Source organism: Penicillium maclennaniae (assembly GCF_028827695.1).
Source record: "Penicillium maclennaniae strain IBT 15551 chromosome Unknown utg000001l:1.0-3280838.0:1.0-3283122.0, whole genome shotgun sequence".
NCBI lineage: Eukaryota > Fungi > Ascomycota > Eurotiomycetes > Eurotiales > Aspergillaceae > Penicillium > Penicillium maclennaniae.
In genome coordinates this window covers 399,295-417,146 of record NW_026623213.1, presented here as the reverse complement: position 1 = coordinate 417,146, position 17,852 = coordinate 399,295, and the positions used below count along the sequence as shown (strand labels likewise).

The following is a 17,852-nucleotide window of genomic DNA, read 5'->3' as shown; positions in this document are numbered from 1 at the left end:
GAGAATGCTCCAGGGTTGCCACAGTATCGCAGCCGAGGTGCTTACAAGTTGCCTAAACGGGATCTGCGTTCTGCCGGGGCCACCCGTTCGTCGATTGCCGCGGTGGATTCTACCTCTGCGACTTCCAGAGCTGTCCTCCAGGGCGACTGTCCGTGTCCGTGTGTCTATGATCAGCTTCCCTGCAACGGTTTACCCCCTGTACCCGACCTGCCGCGCCCCCAACCTCGCTCGCGCCACCGCCTTACTCCTTCACCTCTCGAGCAGCCTCGTCAACGAACTCCCCAGATCGAAGGACCGTGCGGAGAGTGGTGCGTTCTCTGTGGATAACTTTACATCTCGTCACCGATCCTTGACGCGTCTATCACTTGCTATCACGATTGCTCAGACGACTGACTTTGCCTGCTAATCATCCCATTACCCCGGATTCCGTGGAGGGGGTACCGCAACACGCCACCAATAGCTCCAATACCCGCAACATTGAACTTGTCATCGAGATCCTGGCCTGCAACAAATAAATTGAGAGATCTTGGATCTCATTTCTGGCATCAGCTCAACTGTGCAATTTGATTGTCTCGAGGATCGGGCGACACCGTACGTAGCTATGGCATGGTACTCTATCCTCCCGCCACAGCTCACCCAGCTCGAGAGCTGGGCAGTGCGCATCTTCGTATGTCTGACCTCTCTGCGACTAGCGCCTCGTTCGTTCTATTTCTCACCCATGCTTTCCCACAGGTCCTCCTCGGCATCATCACAATCTTCCCTTGGGCCGTGCTCATCGTTTTCGACGTCAGCCTCTGGCTCTACCGAATGACCATTTGGGAATTCCCCTGGATTGGCGGACGCGCACGGGGCCAACAGCGTCCCCGGGCACCGAGTCTGAATGAGCGACTCGACGAACACCGGCGATCTTTCCAGTTAGAAAGCATGGAACCCGACGAAAACGAGCGCGGACGATCACGCAACGGATCACTGGATAGAACAGCAGAGAAGGAGAATGTGGTCCCTACTACAGATACACGGGTACATTCTGGCGATGGAGACGTGAAGTATAGGGCTACACGAGTCTGATATTCCTTTATGGTGGTGTCTACGATCGGTGGTTTTCTTTGTATCATCTACGGAATCCCTGAGTTTCGGATTGTGGCGTTTATGGTGATATCGATCTGCCGGGTGATACCCGTTTTCGGCAGTGTGGAAGACTATTTTATATTACTCGGACGATTCTCATATATTATAATGTGAGCATTTTGTGCATCTTATACTTGGTCAACGAAAAACGGATGAGTATAAGCTGGCGAAAGTGGAAGGTGGATGCGACTTCACTTCCCCTCTGCGGAGGCCGTGCGGAGTAACTGTCGGGACTGATAAGACACGACTTTCGCTCGGGGGGACTTTGCACGGGAAGTTTGTGAACTTTTAGTGCAACTCCCTAGAATTCTCACAATTCGACCTCTGGTGGTAGCGCATACCAACACCACTTCACGAGAATGGCGCAGATCTTCGTAGAGACCCCGGCAATGCAGTTTCGGGCTACTCCTTCACTTCAATCATTGTTTGGAGTATTGCTTGTAGGATCATGTCTCTGGATCTGGCGATGGAGTCAGCAACGCCGTTTGACTCCCAGCAACCCGAATCCGACGATCCTCGCAAATGAACCAGATGTTAAGAACCCTGGAATTGCGCCATTGAAAGAGTTCAACTGGGAGACCACCGAGTCTCCGCAGTTTTGTCCATTTCGCGGGAAAGAGAAGTTCAACTTGACCATGGGTAATTGATATTCCCATTAATGAATATGAACTCAGGCTGATAATTCCTCAGCCCTTGAAAACGTTGAACCATCCGAGTTGATACTCATAGACAAAACGTACAAAGACCGTCTCTCTCTTCGCAAGGCGCTACTCCAGCAGCATCACGACATAGTAGTCGCCGTGAACGAAGACGGCAACAAGATGACAGAAACACTCACTCGCGCCGCTGTCGGTGAGCTATACACCTTCGTGCTGGGCGAATATCTCCCCACCCGTTACCCAAGCATGTTCAGGCGAGAAACCGAGACTTTTGAGAACCTCGTCACTAGAGAAACATGGCCAGCAACCCTCACAGCAGAAACACCCACGATCCAGGCATTAGAGATCCTCATGCAAACTATCGATGAAGATTTCCTTATCCTGTTACCCGAATTATCCCCTTCGTCGGCGGATCAGCCCATATACAAACTAGAGGCATATACAACATGCTTCCCTTCCGGATTCAATCCGCGTGAGAAACTAGGCCGACGACTCGCTGATATACACGGCCCGGTCCCTGGATACGCGGAAAAATTAGAGCGCAGCATGGACCGGTTCTTTGCGCGGGTTGAGGTTGGGAAGTATGTGAAGCGTGTGAATTGGAGTATCACGACCGGCGCGCAGTTGTTTGCTGCGTTTGGAGAAGTTCATGGGTCTTCAGCGAATACTTCCCAGGAGCCGCGATCTAGGGCTATGAGGCTGGATGAGTTGGATTTGTCAAAGGTATGTTGATGAAAATTGGATGGCGTTCTGGGGGTGGCTATGCTGATATCTGTAGACGGTGTTGCGCTGTGAGCGACAGACTTTGCATCGCCTTCCTCGCTCTCGGGCTTTGGTCTTTGCTTTTCACACTTATACCTATCCTATTCAGATGATCAAGGATGAGGGACTTGGGGAGGAATTGGCAGTTGCCATTGATGGGCTTGTGAAAGGGAATGTACCGGCTATGAACTCTTATAAGAGGGCTGATGTTTGGGGAGAGGCCGTGAAGGAGTTTATGCGGTCTTGATTAATGTATGGCTTTTTCAGAAGATAATTTGAAACAGTATTTCTTGCTTCATAAGACTTGCAATCGTAATAAATTTGAACTTTTCTTTATCTGACAGACACTGCCTAGTGCAGACGCTCCATAACCTTGAGCAGGTCAGAAGACACACCCATAGCAGTAACCTCACCACCAGCTCCAGCACCCTGGACAATGACAGGGTTGGCGCCGTATCGCTTGGTGTAGAAGCTGATGATGTTGTCACTACCCTTCAGACCAGCAATGGCGCTGTCCTTGTCGAAGTACTGCAAACCGACCTTGACGGCCTTGTTGGCAACATCAATGCTACCGACGTAACGGACGACCTTGCCCTCCTTCTCGGCGGCGTCCTTGATGTTTGCCATCTGGGCATCGAACTCTGGCAAGCGGGCCATGAATTGCGAGATACCGTCCGCGGAAGAGGGTAGGGAGGCAAGCTCGGCAGGAATGAGGGACTCGATGGGGAAAGAGTCCGGGCGGGAGACCTCGAGGCCAGCAAGACGGGCGAGGATGGTGAGCTTGCGCGCAACGTCCATGCCGTTCAGGTCATCACGGGGATCGGGCTCGGTGTATCCGAGCTCCTTGGCCTGAGCCACAACGGCGCTCCACTGGGCCTTCGAGGAGCCCGAAGCGGGAGCGAATGTGTTGAAGAGGAAAGAGAGAGTTCCGGAGAAGACACCCTCGATGCGGGTCACTTCGTCGCCGGTAGCAACCAAGTCCTTGAGGGTGGACAAAACGGGCAGACCGGCGCCGACAGTGCTCTCGTGGTAAACAAGGGCCTTGCCCTCGGCAGCGGAGGAGAAGATGTCCTTCCATAGGGAAAGGTCATCAGAGAAGCCCTTCTTGTTGGGGGTGACGACAGAAACACCCTTCTTCAAGATGTGGGGTAGGAGCGAGCCAGGTTGATATCGGAGGTGTTATCGACGAGAATAGCACGTCCGGGAGCCGCAGCAAGATATGTGGCGATCTCTTCAGCCGGCAGAGCGCCAGCCTTGGTCAAAGAGGGAGCCGCCGACGCGGTAGCCCAGTCGGCCGCGGGGATCGCCGGCGAGTAGGCCGGTGCCGGAGCGAGGAGGGTCTGCGAGGAACGGGCAAGAAGAACGAGCTTAGGGGCATTGGGGAGACGAGCAAGCTGAGAGAGGAATGCGGTACCAACACCGCCGACACCTAGGTAGACCGATTAGCGCATCGATAGGAAGTAAACTTCTGGTATGGAATACTTACCAACGACGCCGAGATAGATGGGGGTAGCAGACATGATAAGGGTCAATTGATTCGATTCAGGTTGAGAGAACGCTCAATTGAATGACGCAGGTATGAACAAGATGAATCTTGGGAAAATGTAAAGATTGAAACCGAGACAAATCGCCGAGCTCGTCATCTCGTGGGGTCCGCGGGGCAGCGCTGACTCAGGGCCGATTGCGGCGTGACTTCCTATATCCATCGGAATGTTGACTTCCTATATTCTCTTAAATTGGTGCATTGGTGAAAACCAGATCAGTCAAATATATATTATAGAGAATGTGTTAAATTGTTGTTCAGATCAACTTGTACTCGTTCGCTCAATATGCTATGACCATAAGTCATCCAAGCCAGTTTTCGCCAGCAAAACCAGGCTCCAATCCTTATCGCTTATCGCAATCGCAATCGCAATCGGGCGACTTTCAGCTCGTGGCAAGCTTCGAGAGCTAAAAAACACACCATGGCTTCAGATCAGTCCTCCCTATATGGGAAGCGCCGTGAAAAAACTTCAAAATCACAAGACCTTCCATCATCGTCTACACTTGCATTCACCAGTCAACTCTCCTCCTCATCTCCCAGAACTCCAACACCTCGACCAAGGGTCGTCAACGACCATCCAAGAACCCCAAATCCGACATCTTCGGCAAACAGAATAAAGGCGCACAGAAACGTGCTGCTGCAGATCTTGAAGATGACGATCACCACGTCTCCAAACAAGTCCATCAACGCAGCCAAGACATCGGAGGCATCGATGACGCCACGCTGAGTCGTTCGAAGCGCCGCATGGAGCAGAAGGTGCGCCAGTATGAGGACATGAAGAAAGGATTGTATCTCGCAGGCAACAGCAGTGATGAAGATGACACACCCGGTGGCACGAAAGAAGATTACTTGTCGAGGTTACGGCGCAAGGAGAAAGAGGCACTCGTTGATTTCGATCGCAAATGGGCGGACGAGGAACGTGAAAGAGGAGATGGATCCAGTGGCTCAGAGGATGCAGACGACGATAATGCATCCATCATTTCGTACGAAGACGAATTAGGTCGCAATCGCCGCGGCACCAGAGCCGAGGCAGCTCGAGCTGTGCGCGCCAGGGAGGAAGAAGAACGCGGTCAATCAATGCAAGAACGATGGCGACCGAATCGACCAGAGAATTTGATTTATGGTGAAGCAGTTCAAACGGAGGCATTCAATCCCGACGCGAACATTGCATCCCACATGGCTAATCTCGCCGCGCGTCGGGACCGATCGACTACACCGCCGGATCAGAGGCACTATGATGCCGAAGCCGAAGTGCGTAATCGTGGAACAGGCTTCTATGCCTTTTCTCGCGATGAAACGGAACGCAAGAAGCAAATGGAGGAGCTGAAACAGGCTCGGGAGGAGACACAGCGCCAGCGCGATCGACTATCGGCTAGAGCTGCGGAACACCAGGCTACCCTCGATGACCGGCGGCGACAGATCCAAGAGCTGCGGAGCAAGAGGTTGGCTGCGCGATTCATGAGTGGTTTCACTGATACGGGAGCAACAAGCACTTGAGGAAACGGCTTCTTTTGTACATTTAGCGAAATAGCATACTGGTAGCGGGTGCAATTCAAGCGAATGATATTGTTTCACCACGATCCCATGTAGGCGTTCTTGAGCCTCGTAAGTAGCCCTTGAGGACCTTGAAATGCGGGCCGTGAAATAAAGTACCCGTGCGGCAATATGTTGATAATAGGCTACTTGCTCATGTGCGACAACCCGCTCAACACCTTTGACCCTCGAAGTCAACTCTAAGTCAGATCTTGAATTGATCGTCTATTGCCATTTAGATTATATAAAACCACTCCTCCAGGTGTCTACACTTTAACGCAGATATTGACCTATGGGAGACTCTAGAGATGGGCCCTTTTTTGGAAAGTCGGGCGGTAGTAGAGAAGCCCCCCCCCCCCCTCCCCAAGGCTGATAAGGCTGATCCACATATACGCTCTAATGGGTTTCTTCCCCTCTTCAAAAGTCAATATCAAACTACGTGCAAGGCAATAGTACGCTCTGATCGCGCTAGGCGCGCCCCAAAAGCGCAAGGACTGCACAGCCTCATTGTTGGCCCGGTAGTATAGGCAACACCGATGCTGTTTGCTAAGTATTGGGCTGAGGAGAGTCTATATAAGCTGATGGCCGTCGTCTGAGAATCCCTCTTCCTTTTCCATTTTTCAAGTTCAAGATGACTGTTTTACCGTGCCCTACGCCAAACCTTGATATGTGGGGAGATGAACCCTTAGTTCGCGAGTGGGGGAACCATAGGCTCCTCAGCTGTCAAAACAATCATGAAAGACTTTGCTACGGCGTGCAGCTAGACTATGAACCTTGGTATACTTTTTATCTATGAGGTATGACAAGTTCGGAAAGCAAATTTCTGGGCAAAGGGTCAACCCCCCACCCTCACACAACTCGCCCCGCCATTCCTGCACGACCACGTCAAAAGCGACCAGAGCCGCATACCTGCACGTGAGAAAACCGCCGATTTGTGTGTTCGCACTTCCCGTATTCTTTTCTCATCCCATGGCCTGACCTGATGGACCTGCGCTTGTCTGCCGATGAGTGCGAAGATGCGGCCGCCGGCTTCAGCACCTTCCGTGCCCCTCTTGCCGAGCACGCAACAGAAGTGACGGCGCTGATGTCCGATTTCTATGCCCTCAGCTCAACTCTAGGTAGTTTGGCGGACCTAATTAAGGATCCTCGCTACCGTCGCAATTGGCCTCTTGTCCAGGGTGATCTGGAATTGGTGCGCTTGAGTCTGAAGTACACTATTGAGGATATCCTCGATTTCTTTGCCCGCCTCGATGGCGGTAAAGCCACCCAGGCGGGCTACAAGCGAGTTTGGTTGGATCTGTCCCGGTTCTTCTGGGATGAGTCGCAGTATGCACTAGGTACTCGCTTGGCGCAGTATAAGACGTTCCTGCGGGAGATAGCCGACTTCATGAAAGGGTAAGATACACGGATGAAAAGAAAAAGAACATATACTGACTGATTTGAAAGCCGTGGTCACGATCTACCGCTTATCGCGGGCTATCGAGCTTCTTTGAAGACCCTTATGGCTTCACAAGAACAACGTGTTGCAGCGCGCTTTGCGCGCCTGTCGTTGGGTCGTAACCCGCCTTCGAGCGATAGTACTGATCCTCCAAGCCCAGTCAGTGATCGTCGGCCACGCCGTCGTTCCTTTGAGCGTGCTCGTCCACCCCATTTGTCCCCGCAATCGCCTCTCTCACCTCAGTCGCCAATTTCTAACCCGTTTTTCGACATCCCTCCATCCGCACCGGAGGCACCGCACACGCCCGATGTGAGTTCGACCTTGACCGGATCTACATCTACCACCACGGCTACCAGCCAATCGACCCATTCTGATGCGGTCCAATACCATTGGATTAGAGAAGCGTTCACCAACTATGGATCCGGAACACCAATCCCGATTTCATCAGACAAGGCCGGATGTTTCGGTGAGCCCCAGTCTGGAGTCAAGGCAATACTCAAAGAGCAGGGATTCGAGCAACTTCTTCAACTGTGTGTATAACTCACTTGTTCATACACTTAAAAGGCTAACTTCACCGATAGCGCCTTCAACGACTCTTCAAATATGACTATATACTTCTTCCTCCGAGAGACAGATCATCGCGTTCGAATTGTCATCAAGGTTCCCCATCGAACCAAACCCAGCGAGTACTTCTGCTTGCCTCTCAACATGCTAGAAATTCTTAGACAGGATTCCTGTCTTCAGCTGTGTCGGAGGCGGCGTGCTGGAACCGAGCTTGTCTTGTGGGCTACTCTTAAATTCACGACTATTGAAAGCAAGTGTCTTCCATCTAGGGTTCGAGATCATATCTAATTGTCCTATAGGTATGGTTGTATTCTTCACCACGTTCTTAGCTCTCCGCTCTCAAGACTCGGGCCGACCCGTGGACAACATTCGGGACTATGAAATGGAAGACGAAGAAGAGCTTTATGGCGGGTAATTTCGATCCGTTCCTACTCGGTAACACTTGACTCACCCCATCTAGCCAAATAATTGATGATACCTACCGACATGCTCTACGTGTCTATCAGGATACCGTGTCTGGAGCCATCAGGCTACAGGCATCCGTCCACCTGAGTGAAATGGATCGGTATGACCATCTTCCAACGCCGTTGTGAAACAAGATCTAATGTATCAGTAGAACTCCTGTGTGGACCGCTTTCGTGACTCCGCAGCTTGGCCGACGCGGATGGCTTCTCCGTCTGGATCAACGCACGGTCCTGGTGCGCGAGTTGAAACCGATCATTCTGATGTCGGCCGAGGATTACAATCCCCCCAGTGACCTCGCGGGGAGAGCATGTTTTAAAATTTGCTTCAAGCGGCGGTGAGTACCGATCCCGGGATTGCGGTTCATCGTCCATACTCATGAGTCTTAAGATGCCGACGCTTTCCTGGGCGCAATTGAGGATGCAACATTGTCGCTCCTTACCTAGGAACTTACGAACGAGTTTTATGAATCATGATATTTATGGTGGTAATGATTAGCATGACAAATAAAAGTTGGTTCGCGGTTGCAATTCTTTTGTTGACGTCCTGGTCTATACGCTCGGTAACGATACTTCCAAGTTTAAGACAGCGTCTGTTGAAGCTGGATTTAGCGATTGGATCTAGGAAAAAGGGTCTTTACTATTTTACTCCGTGTCTTGGAAATTGACATGACCATATTTTCTTTGTCTCTTCTTGATGCTTACATCGTAACGGCAACCTTAATTCAATCAAGGCGCCCAAGGCGGGTGGCGGGAACAATCGGAGATTTGTACCTGGTCCCAAGATGGAGCTTGGACCACTTCCTCAGCGCCATAGCGTGCATACTGTCGGGTGCTACGAGAAGCAATAAAGCAGTTCAGGGAAACATATTTGGATTAATTAGACTAAGCCTAGACCAGCCTGTGTCGGAAATCCTACACGCCAGTCCGGCCATCTCTCCACTACAAGAGCAGCAAAAACAAGATGGAGTCAAAAGAAAAGCCGTTTCCCATATCAAAAGTGACAAGGCCTCTCCGAGGCCATCATAAAGCAAGCAGAAACCACCGTGGAGACCATTCCGTTAAGCCCGTAAGTGATAAATCGAAACCGAGAAGAATTAGCGAAAAGAAACACAAACGCCGGCTGCGCAATCGAGAGTTGCGGCGAGGCGCTTAGGAAGACTCCTCCTCCTCGTCGTTCTCACCCTGTATATGAATGGTTAGTCGGGGATCGCCGTTTGTAGTTGGGATCTTGGGGACTCACGGCCTGGTACTTGGCCTTCTCTTCCTCATAGCGCTTCTTGTCGACGGCAGCCTTCTCATCGTAAGGCTTGCGCTCGGACTCGGTCAAAGCCTTCCACTTGTCACCGAGCATCTTGCCGACTTGGCCTGGAGTGGGTGTTAGCCGGAGCAGGAACTGCGCACGAGGTGGATTGACTTACCGAACGTGATGCCGGGGTTCTCCTCGCGAACCTTGTCACGATTGTCGTTGGCGAAGAACATGTAGGCAGAGAGACCGCGCTTGGGGGCGTTGGGGTCTGGAGCAAGTTAGGACCAATGCAACAGCTCAGACGGCGCAGCTTGCGCTTGATCAGGGTTGAGATATCAACATACCCTTCTTGCGGCGCTGAACGCGCTCCTTACCGCCCTTGCGGGTCGTGGTCTTCTCCTTAGGCATAATGGCTGTTATAGCAAATCAGTATTGAGGTTGATGGAGCTTGGTCCTGATGTCGGTCGAACATGGCCTGCACCAAGTCGGGAACACGAATTGACAGAGGAGCAAAGGGAGACAACAGTAGAATGATGAACAGTCAATGAGACAAGTGCAATCAAGCGACCTTCGTTGCGCGCGACGAAAAAGCGACGCGCTATTTTGCGCGCGCTCCCCAGGCGCGACCAGGTTTCGACCGGTTCACCTCGGAAACACCTCCAGAACTCGAGAAGAAAGACGCGACTCACATTTAAAATTTGTTTTAAAAACTTTGGAAAATTGACCTAATTAAATTAAACAGGTCCGATTAGTATAGTGGTTCACAAAGGTTTTGAGTGCAGCGCGACTGCGAGGTTGCGCGATCGCGGTCGCGCGAAGGAAAAAAGAATCATGAAGTTGAAGAAAAAGAGATTCAAGGTGAAAAAGAACGAGAAAAAAAAGAGAGAATGGTGGTGGTGTTGAGAATGGGGAGCTCAAATGGCGGGTGTTGATATAGTTGGGGGGGAATATGCAGTACCTGATTTGTATGGTCAAAAATAGATGGGGGAGAAGTTGGTAGTGTAGGAAGAAGAGAGAGAGAGAGAGAGGAGAGGGGGGCAGCGTAGTAGTAGGGGAAAACGGGCGAGAGGGGGAAAAGGGTAAAAGGGTGGGCTGCACAGCAAGGGCAGGCTGTTTTGCTGACTGGGGGGAATGTACTGTGTTCCATGTCATGTATCATGTATGGGTAAATCTTCCAAACTCCTACCTGTTGGGCCTCACACTATGCCCGAGGGGACATTATGAATATCGGAATTCGTATTTTTGAGCTCTTTTTTATACTTCAGGTCTTTTTTTTTTTTGACGAAAACTCCCTTTTCTCCCCTTTCTTCAAGCAATGTTGACATGATTCTGCTGGGTCTTCAGTCTCCCCGTACGAAACGGTAACATACTTGAGCAATCTCGCGGTGGAGAAATACGCCATGATCCGTTCCCATTAAACCGCGCAAACCGACGTACCGAGTACGCTGTAACTCATAGTAAAGTGACCTTCACGCAAGTAGCCATTACCGCGTCAATACACACTTCATGATACTGGGAGCTCTTTTCCTTCACACCGAGCCCATCAATGGTTGAAATGTGATCAATTAGGTGTGGAAGCTGTAGTGATATTTAAGGCTCATTTTGGATGAATTCATTCTTCTTAGAAGGCTGGTGAAGAAATCGTAAGCACTGTCGAAAGGAGGTCGCGAGGTAAACATCTGGCAATTTCACTACGCAGCTACTCTAACGAGCTCACTGCAAAGCCTCTGCGACCACAGGCAGCTCTTTGCTTTGAAAATCCACTTGCAAAAGAATTTTCTAGCTAGTCCCAGCTACGGACAGATTGCGATTGCGCAATGGTGGCAAGATTGCCCGGGCTGTACTGTTAATAAGCCTGAGGCGACGAGTCACCGCTGTATCGGCCTGGGATCAATGGATCCGTGCTCCGGCCAAGTCACCTTTTCCTAGCTCAGTGCGCTGGAGCTCCAAAAACGACCTGTTGGCGGAGTACACAGTACCTTTTTCCGTGCCGACCGGTCCATGTAATGGCGCAGCTTCCCCGGGCTAGCTCAAAGTAAGGGCTCCCTGGAAACGCGGCTGCTGGATCGTTGCTCAATCATTAGCGTGGTATGCCCTTTTGAAATATCCGCAGATTGGAATTACCGCCGATAACTAGGGGTATCTGGGGACCCAGGTCCCTAGCATCGGCTTATCACCGCGAAGAAATCAAAATGGAGGTCGGTAATGGCGACACGATACCGTTGATAATGAAAGCGGCCGCTTATCGGTGTGTGTTCTGTCCCGAAGATCGCGTTCCAAGTTGCTGGGTCACAAGACTGGGGCGAATGGATCTGACTGGAAAACAGAGCTCAATTGACCCTCTGAATCACGAGACGACGCGTCTGCAAGTTCCTCAGCATCTATAACCAAAAGGTATGAATTCCGAGGGAGCTGTCTGTCATATTGTATGGGTGGAGTCTGCAGGCTATGTCCTACTGTGAAATACGGCCCTGCAGGAGCACTTAAGCACCAAAGTATCAAAGTACAGCAGTGCAGAAGTCCAGGGCAAGGGTACATACTTTTTGTAGAGTGTTGCAACATTCCGGTACATCGGCTACGTAGCAAAGTACCGCCAGTACGAGGTACCGCCCATACTCTCCGTACCGTAACTTACACGTCTCCCACTTCTTCCGAGAGGAGAGCGTCATAGAGTCCGCCCGTCGCGTCGTATTGCTCTTGCATCCGTGTATTTCTTGCAATACTCGTAGTTACGTATTCAGCTGGCTTTGCGACCTTTCAAGCCTCGCCACAGTCCTGACTGGTACACGCCCCAGTCCACCGTACACCTTTTTCCCACCGGACCCTCCGTCATTGCGGGTGCGGTGATGAAAGGCGTGGGTCAAAAGGTCTTAGAAGGCCACCCTCAAGCCTATCCTAATATTATCCTAGCTTGGCAGCTCCGAAATGGTAACATAATCCATGAAATTGTACCTTAATGAGTTGGGAATAGCGCCGTGTGCTCCAAATCCCCTGGGGTATAGCCAATCAAAACATCCGTACGCGTTACTCAGTCATCACTTTCGTCAAGAACCAGAGCTTGAAGCTTCTCATCTTCAGCCCAGTTGAGCCCACTGCCTACAACCATAGCACTGGTAACGCTCTTCATAACCTCCCAATGTGCCTTGCGCTTTTTCAGGTCGGCTTCAACTTCTTCCAACTGTGATGCAAGAGTTGCGTCCTGCAATCTCTCCCGCCAGGAGTCATCCTGACGCGTGAGCTCCAGGAGCTTGCGCACTAGCTCCTGATTCTCTTTGTTGATTTGTAAATTCTCCACCTCGAAGTCTGACAGCTGTTTCGTTATTAAGTCGTGCGCCGATGCGAGGTTCTCATGTGCAAGCGCAAGCACATCGCGACGGTTGACAAGGCGGAGTAAGGCCCTGTGCGGCTTCATGAGATTCAAGGGAAAGCTTTAAAACTGAACAGGGAATACGAACCGTTCGGGAGGGCTAGTAGTTTTCAGATGAACGGCTTTAAGGATGGGATCAGTCATGAGGATGGTACGAGCAGCCTTCCTCCTGACGGTGTAGGTAGATCGCGCGTCTAAGAGCTCCCGTTCAGCGATCGCAAGCTGCTCTTCCACATTGTCCCCGGAAAGTGTCTCGAGCTCTGCGAATATGTCAGTCGAATGTGAGGATTTATAGCGTAATGGTCATGGAGAAAAAAAGCAAAGCAATATGGCACGGTACCTTGCTCCAGCAACGCCTTCTCCAGTCGCTGTTCCTGGATCTGGTTGGCGAGCTGCAGGACTAGAGCTTCCTTCTCAGACAGCGGTGCAATATCACAGGAGTCATCTGCGGCATAGTCAAGGAGGGTTACCTCAACCGGTAGCAGGTGAGTCGGGCCAGATTTTGCAGCCATGGAGGATCTCGTGAATCGCGCGCGTGCTTGTGATATGGCGCGGGAGGCGGTGGAGTCGTCGATCTGACAGAGCTTCCCTGCCATTCGGAGTACTTACTCTCCTCAAAGCCGATCCCCTTCCACTTTCTCTGGTATTTCGAGCTTCTACGCTCAGCTAGTGAGGAGGGGGAATGTCGTTGCACATTTATATTGCTCACACCGGTGAGCATTTACTAGCTGATCCGGTTGCCTTTGCCTCGTATGCTTCCCCGTAGAGACGACGGAGTCCCTTCGCCTTCGAGCTTCGCACAAGCATGCTGACACTGCTTGTTCACAGCCCAGATGCACTCAAAGTATGGATCGTCCGAAGTACGTCGATTCCACCTGCTAGGCAGATCTTGATGACTGCCCGTGGCAAGAATGTCAAGACCCAGACCTTAGCCACCGAGGTATGAGACCACCCCCTCTCGACATGAAAGTACAGCGATACTAAGATTCTTGAGTCCGAGATATTTGTCTATGACCGACAATACGTGAGCGAGCCTGGCGAGATCGAGCTCCCGGAGCTACCTCCGCCCGCACCGTTTCAACCGAGTAACCCTCCGGCGTCCCTCACAAACCAGAACGACCTGCAAGCATGGCGGGACCTCTTCATGACAAGACGGAGCTGGGCTCTCGAATTTTCTAGCCGTTGTGGGAACACCAACAAGAGCATACAGGAGCACAACGAGCGAACTGATGTCATCAATCGCGCAGTTGGCGTCGCCCTCGAGAACCTGAAATCCCACGTGGGCACCCTTGAACATCGGTTCCAAGAGACGCAAGAGTGGGCGAACAACCTTTTGGAAGAGCAGCAGTCCGCCCTGGATGGTTGGCAAGCGGCTCTGGAGACGTTGGAGAAGATCCCGGCCCGGAAAGACTCCCCTCTCATCGGCCGCCCATCCACACCAAAGATGGACAATGACCGGCCAACTGGGACCCTTCGTGATTTTGTCGATGTCAATGAGGTCCAGCGAGCTGGATTGGAGGCTGCGTCTGTATCCCCACGCTTTGCTGGGCAGGTCCAGGATATCGAGAACATTGTCAGCGGCATTGCATCGGACACTCAACAACTGGTTGACGAGGTAATAACGTCACCCGGTGAAGGGGATGAGAGCTTACTTGAGGAGGTTGAAACGATTTCAAAGAAGATTGGCTCCGACTATGAACATGTCCTCAGCCTTCCAAACAACCAAAAGATGCTCGCAAATGTCTCTAGGCTTGCCCTCAACCATACTCAAAACCTTCTTCCGTCACTGCTAGAACTCGGCGCAGAGATGCAGCAAGCCTTGGAACAGGCTGTGTGGCGCCGCGGCGCCGCAGAAAAGACGGCTCTCCAGCACATGCGCACGATCTCCATTATCACATCGCGATTGGCCGATGCTCACACTCGGCTGGTCAAATTAGATGTGGATAGCAATGCATTCGATATCATATACAGTGTCTTCCAGATGCCGATGCTTTATGGGTCTATTCTAATCGAGTCGGTGCGACGGCGTGAATGGAGTGACAAAATCAAGACCGACTCCCTGACCTTGGCAGAGGAGATGGCTGTATTGAAAGATGAGGAACAGCGTCGCCGGAAAAAGTGGCTGAAAACCATGGGAGATGTTATTTCATCTGCAGATTCCTCTGCTCCGGGGATCGAAATTAACCTACAAGGGCAAGACGATGAATGGCCCGAAGTGAACCGACAAGAAATCGAAGCCTATATTGAAGATCTACGATCAAAGCATGCCTTGAATAACATTGCGGAGGACTTATCTCGGCAATTCAAGGAATTGACGCCCCCACTCGTCAGCAAAGACGACGTGCGAAAGCATTTAAAAACGGCAGTGTGTTTGATTTGAGTCGAAGCTCTATACTACTACGTGGCGATGACATGGTTAGGAGTCTCCAAGAGGAGAAAACGAAATTGGAAGATAGGCTCAAAGGATCGGATAGCCGGATTCGCAAGTTGGAGGATCTGCTTCATCGCCAAAGCCATCTCAGTCGCCCGTCCAGTGGCAATTTCGGCTCTGAATTTCCCAATCCTCCGGGATCTCCACACCCGGATACTCTATCAAGACGCTCCTCAGTCTCATCCAGACGTGTTTCCATGACCCAGTCCCCAGAGGATAGGGCACTCGTCCAACGCATCGTCACCCTCGAGGCAGAGCTGGCAGCAGAGAAAGAGAACGTTCAGAGACTCCACAAAGAAGCTCACGCTGAGCGTCAAACCAGCTCTGACAAATACCAAGAAGCTCAATCTACAAAGAAAGATCTTATTGGGAACCTTGAAGCACGCCAGCGTGAGTTTGAGGATGAACGCAGATATCTCGAGGCGGAGGTGAAAAAGTTCAGACTTCGCAACGAAGAGGTCGAGGAGGAACTCGACAGACTCATGGACGGTCGTGACCATGAGAAGCAAGAAACAGAAGAACGCATTCACCAACTCGAGGCTGATCTGGAGGGTGCTCAAGCTATCTCTGCCGAGGATGCGCGTAGAGTGGATGATTTGAATGAACGCATCCAATCTCATGAAAATAAGGAGCGCGAGCTTGAGACGAAGGTCAACGAACTTGAGAAACAGCAAAGCATCTGGAATCAGAAAGATCAGGAAAACTACAACTCTCTTCAGGCAGCCTTCATGAGCTTGTCTCCGGGGGGTGCTGTGCCTGAGGATATTCCCAGCGTTATCAAAGCCATTGAGGTGCTTTCCGAAGGTCTCTCAATCCATGCTAGGAATACCGAGGACATCGCGTCCAAGACGCTGGCCGAGAACAAAACCCTTGATGAGCGAGTCAAACAACTCGAGTTTGAAGCAGAGGAACACGCTAAGAAGTCCGAGGAACGTGAAGCTGAACTGGCTCGCCTGAACCAAGAGCTTCTGCGCACCCAAACAAGGTTCAACGACGCAAGAGCCGAGCTTGAACACGAACGTTCGAAGCTGAACTCCTTGCAGTCACAATCGCCAGTAGGGAAGAGCGGTCTTGAGGGAGATCAAAGGCACGCAGACCTTTCGCAAAACCTGGTTGATACCGAGTCTCAGGCAAAGACCTTCCAGGAGAAAGAAACCGAGTGGGAAAAGAGGTTCGAAGCACTCTCGCAGGCAGAGCGGCAGGCTATGGCTCGCTGCGAGGCTAGAGGCGCCAAGTCTCACGACCTTTCTAGGCAAATTCACTGGCAGATTGAGAAGCTAGAATGGGTACTTGAGCAGCTCGGTTTCGCGATCATCCAGCAAGATGGCCGCATTGTTGTCCAACGAGCTTCTAAGGTCAATGCCATGTCTGGCCTTGGGGAAAGTCTAGCCCAGTCTGGCATTGTTTCTGTTTCTGTGAAACCCGATAACTCGCTGCTCGGTTGGATGCAAGCCGAGACTTTAGAAGAGGAAGAGGCCAAATTCTCCACTTTCATTGACGGCTTGGCTAAATTCGATGTCTCCATCTTCGGAGACGCAGTCATCAAACGGATGAAAGACATTGAAACTCTTGCCCGAAAATGGTCGAAAGAGGCAAAAACATACAAACCTTACCGCGACAAGTATCATAGGGTCCAGAGCGAAGCTCATGAAAAGATTGCCTACCGTTCCTTCAAGGAGGGAGACCTGGCATTGTTCCTGCCAACTCGCAACCAAGCCATCCGTTCTTGGGCTGCTTTCAATGTCGGTGCACCGCATTACTTCCTGCGCGAGCAAGATACACACAAGCTCCAAGCACGAGACTGGCTTCTTGCTCGTATCAACAAGATTGAGGAGCGTGTGGTTGATCTCTCAAGATCATTGAATGGCGTAGGTCCCGATCGACGCTCCCTCGGCGATGTCAGCGATGGCGCCTCACTACTGGAAGACGAGAATCCCTTTGAGCTTTCAGATGGTCTTCGCTGGTACCTTATTGATGCGACGGAAGAAAAGCCTGGCGCGCCGGCCACTCCTGGAATCTCGAAAAGCACCGTCGCGTCTGCAAATGTCGACGCCAAAGGCAGTATCCGTGTGAAACGCCCAAATGAAGACAGCACAGTCGCCCAGACTTTGTCAAGAAGTCTGGACAGCCGCCGCGACAGTTCTAACTCCAAACGAGGCACTCCCACGCCCTCGCAAAGAGGCGCCAATGATTCGGCTACAGATCTCGTTCGTGCTGAAGCCGACGCCGGCTCCCAGCCTCGAGAGGCTGATCCGATATTTGACGAGGTTCGCCGCGATCTGCTCTTCGGCCCGTGACAAAGTACTACTTTTCCCGGGTGCTCCCTATGCACCACATCCTAACCTCTTTTCTCTTAGGATCGTACGTCTGCATCGTTACTGCAGCCACGTCCCGACAGCCTCGCTACATCACCAGCGTCCCCTCCGTCGCGGTCGACGTCTACTCGAAGGGGTGCTCGATCCCGTCCTTGGAGAGAACTGTGGTCACTTGATTATCGGCATGAGGATGATCCGCGGAGGAAATGATTGCATCTGTGATTTGGCGTCTTGGCATACTTCCTTTTTGTTTTCTCAATTCTCGATTTGCGTTTGTAGACTTCCAAACCCCGCGGGTCAGCGGTGGGAGGCTCGAAATATATCCCTTGATGGGAGTTACCTGAGATACCCAGCAGTATGAATGATATGTCGCCACTTTTTCAAGCCAACTTTCTTCTCGTG

The 17,852-nt window shown here is 51.5% G+C and overlaps 7 protein-coding genes across 7 annotated transcripts; 4 read left to right on the top strand and 3 right to left on the bottom strand.

Moving 5' to 3' along the window:
• Positions 1-4: 4 nt before the first annotated feature.
• N7477_000148 (heme-dependent oxidative N-demethylase family protein) lies at positions 5-2,796 on the top strand (the record flags this gene model as incomplete). Its single annotated transcript, XM_056961811.1, has 6 exons — positions 5-308; positions 600-667; positions 733-1,020; positions 1,434-1,767; positions 1,819-2,510; positions 2,566-2,796. The coding sequence occupies 6 exons, from the start codon at positions 5-7 to the stop codon at positions 2,794-2,796; spliced, it is 1,917 nt and encodes a 638-aa protein (XP_056826814.1).
• Positions 2,797-2,900: 104 nt separating this feature from the next.
• N7477_000147 (homoserine dehydrogenase) lies at positions 2,901-4,069 on the bottom strand (the record flags this gene model as incomplete). Its single annotated transcript, XM_056961810.1, has 3 exons — positions 2,901-3,683; positions 3,737-3,978; positions 4,036-4,069. The coding sequence occupies 3 exons, from the start codon at positions 4,067-4,069 to the stop codon at positions 2,901-2,903; spliced, it is 1,059 nt and encodes a 352-aa protein (XP_056826813.1).
• A 47-nt stretch (positions 4,070-4,116) lies between these two features.
• On the top strand, positions 4,117-5,589 carry N7477_000146 (CCDC174 family protein; the record flags this gene model as incomplete). The annotated part of the gene is made up of 2 exons (XM_056961809.1): positions 4,117-4,125; positions 4,654-5,589. The coding sequence occupies 2 exons, from the start codon at positions 4,117-4,119 to the stop codon at positions 5,587-5,589; spliced, it is 945 nt and encodes a 314-aa protein (XP_056826812.1).
• Positions 5,590-6,607: 1,018 nt separating this feature from the next.
• On the top strand, positions 6,608-8,424 carry N7477_000145 (uncharacterized protein; the record flags this gene model as incomplete). The annotated part of the gene is made up of 6 exons (XM_056961808.1): positions 6,608-7,020; positions 7,072-7,593; positions 7,645-7,883; positions 7,927-8,038; positions 8,088-8,192; positions 8,244-8,424. Coding segments are annotated over 6 exons (1,572 nt in total), but the record flags the coding sequence as incomplete, so codon positions are not given.
• An 816-nt stretch (positions 8,425-9,240) lies between these two features.
• On the bottom strand, positions 9,241-9,745 carry nhp6 (high-mobility group nucleosome-binding protein; the record flags this gene model as incomplete). The annotated part of the gene is made up of 4 exons (XM_056961807.1): positions 9,241-9,273; positions 9,332-9,456; positions 9,510-9,605; positions 9,682-9,745. The coding sequence occupies 4 exons, from the start codon at positions 9,743-9,745 to the stop codon at positions 9,241-9,243; spliced, it is 318 nt and encodes a 105-aa protein (XP_056826810.1).
• Positions 9,746-12,365: 2,620 nt separating this feature from the next.
• Positions 12,366-13,300, bottom strand: N7477_000143 (centromere protein H; the record flags this gene model as incomplete). Its single annotated transcript, XM_056961806.1, has 3 exons — positions 12,366-12,735; positions 12,793-12,964; positions 13,045-13,300. The coding sequence occupies 3 exons, from the start codon at positions 13,298-13,300 to the stop codon at positions 12,366-12,368; spliced, it is 798 nt and encodes a 265-aa protein (XP_056826809.1).
• An 86-nt stretch (positions 13,301-13,386) lies between these two features.
• Positions 13,387-17,432, top strand: atg11 (autophagy protein ATG11; the record flags this gene model as incomplete). The annotated part of the gene is made up of 4 exons (XM_056961805.1): positions 13,387-13,454; positions 13,533-13,644; positions 13,699-15,071; positions 15,125-17,432. The coding sequence occupies 4 exons, from the start codon at positions 13,387-13,389 to the stop codon at positions 17,430-17,432; spliced, it is 3,861 nt and encodes a 1,286-aa protein (XP_056826808.1).
• Positions 17,433-17,852: the final 420 nt, after the last annotated feature.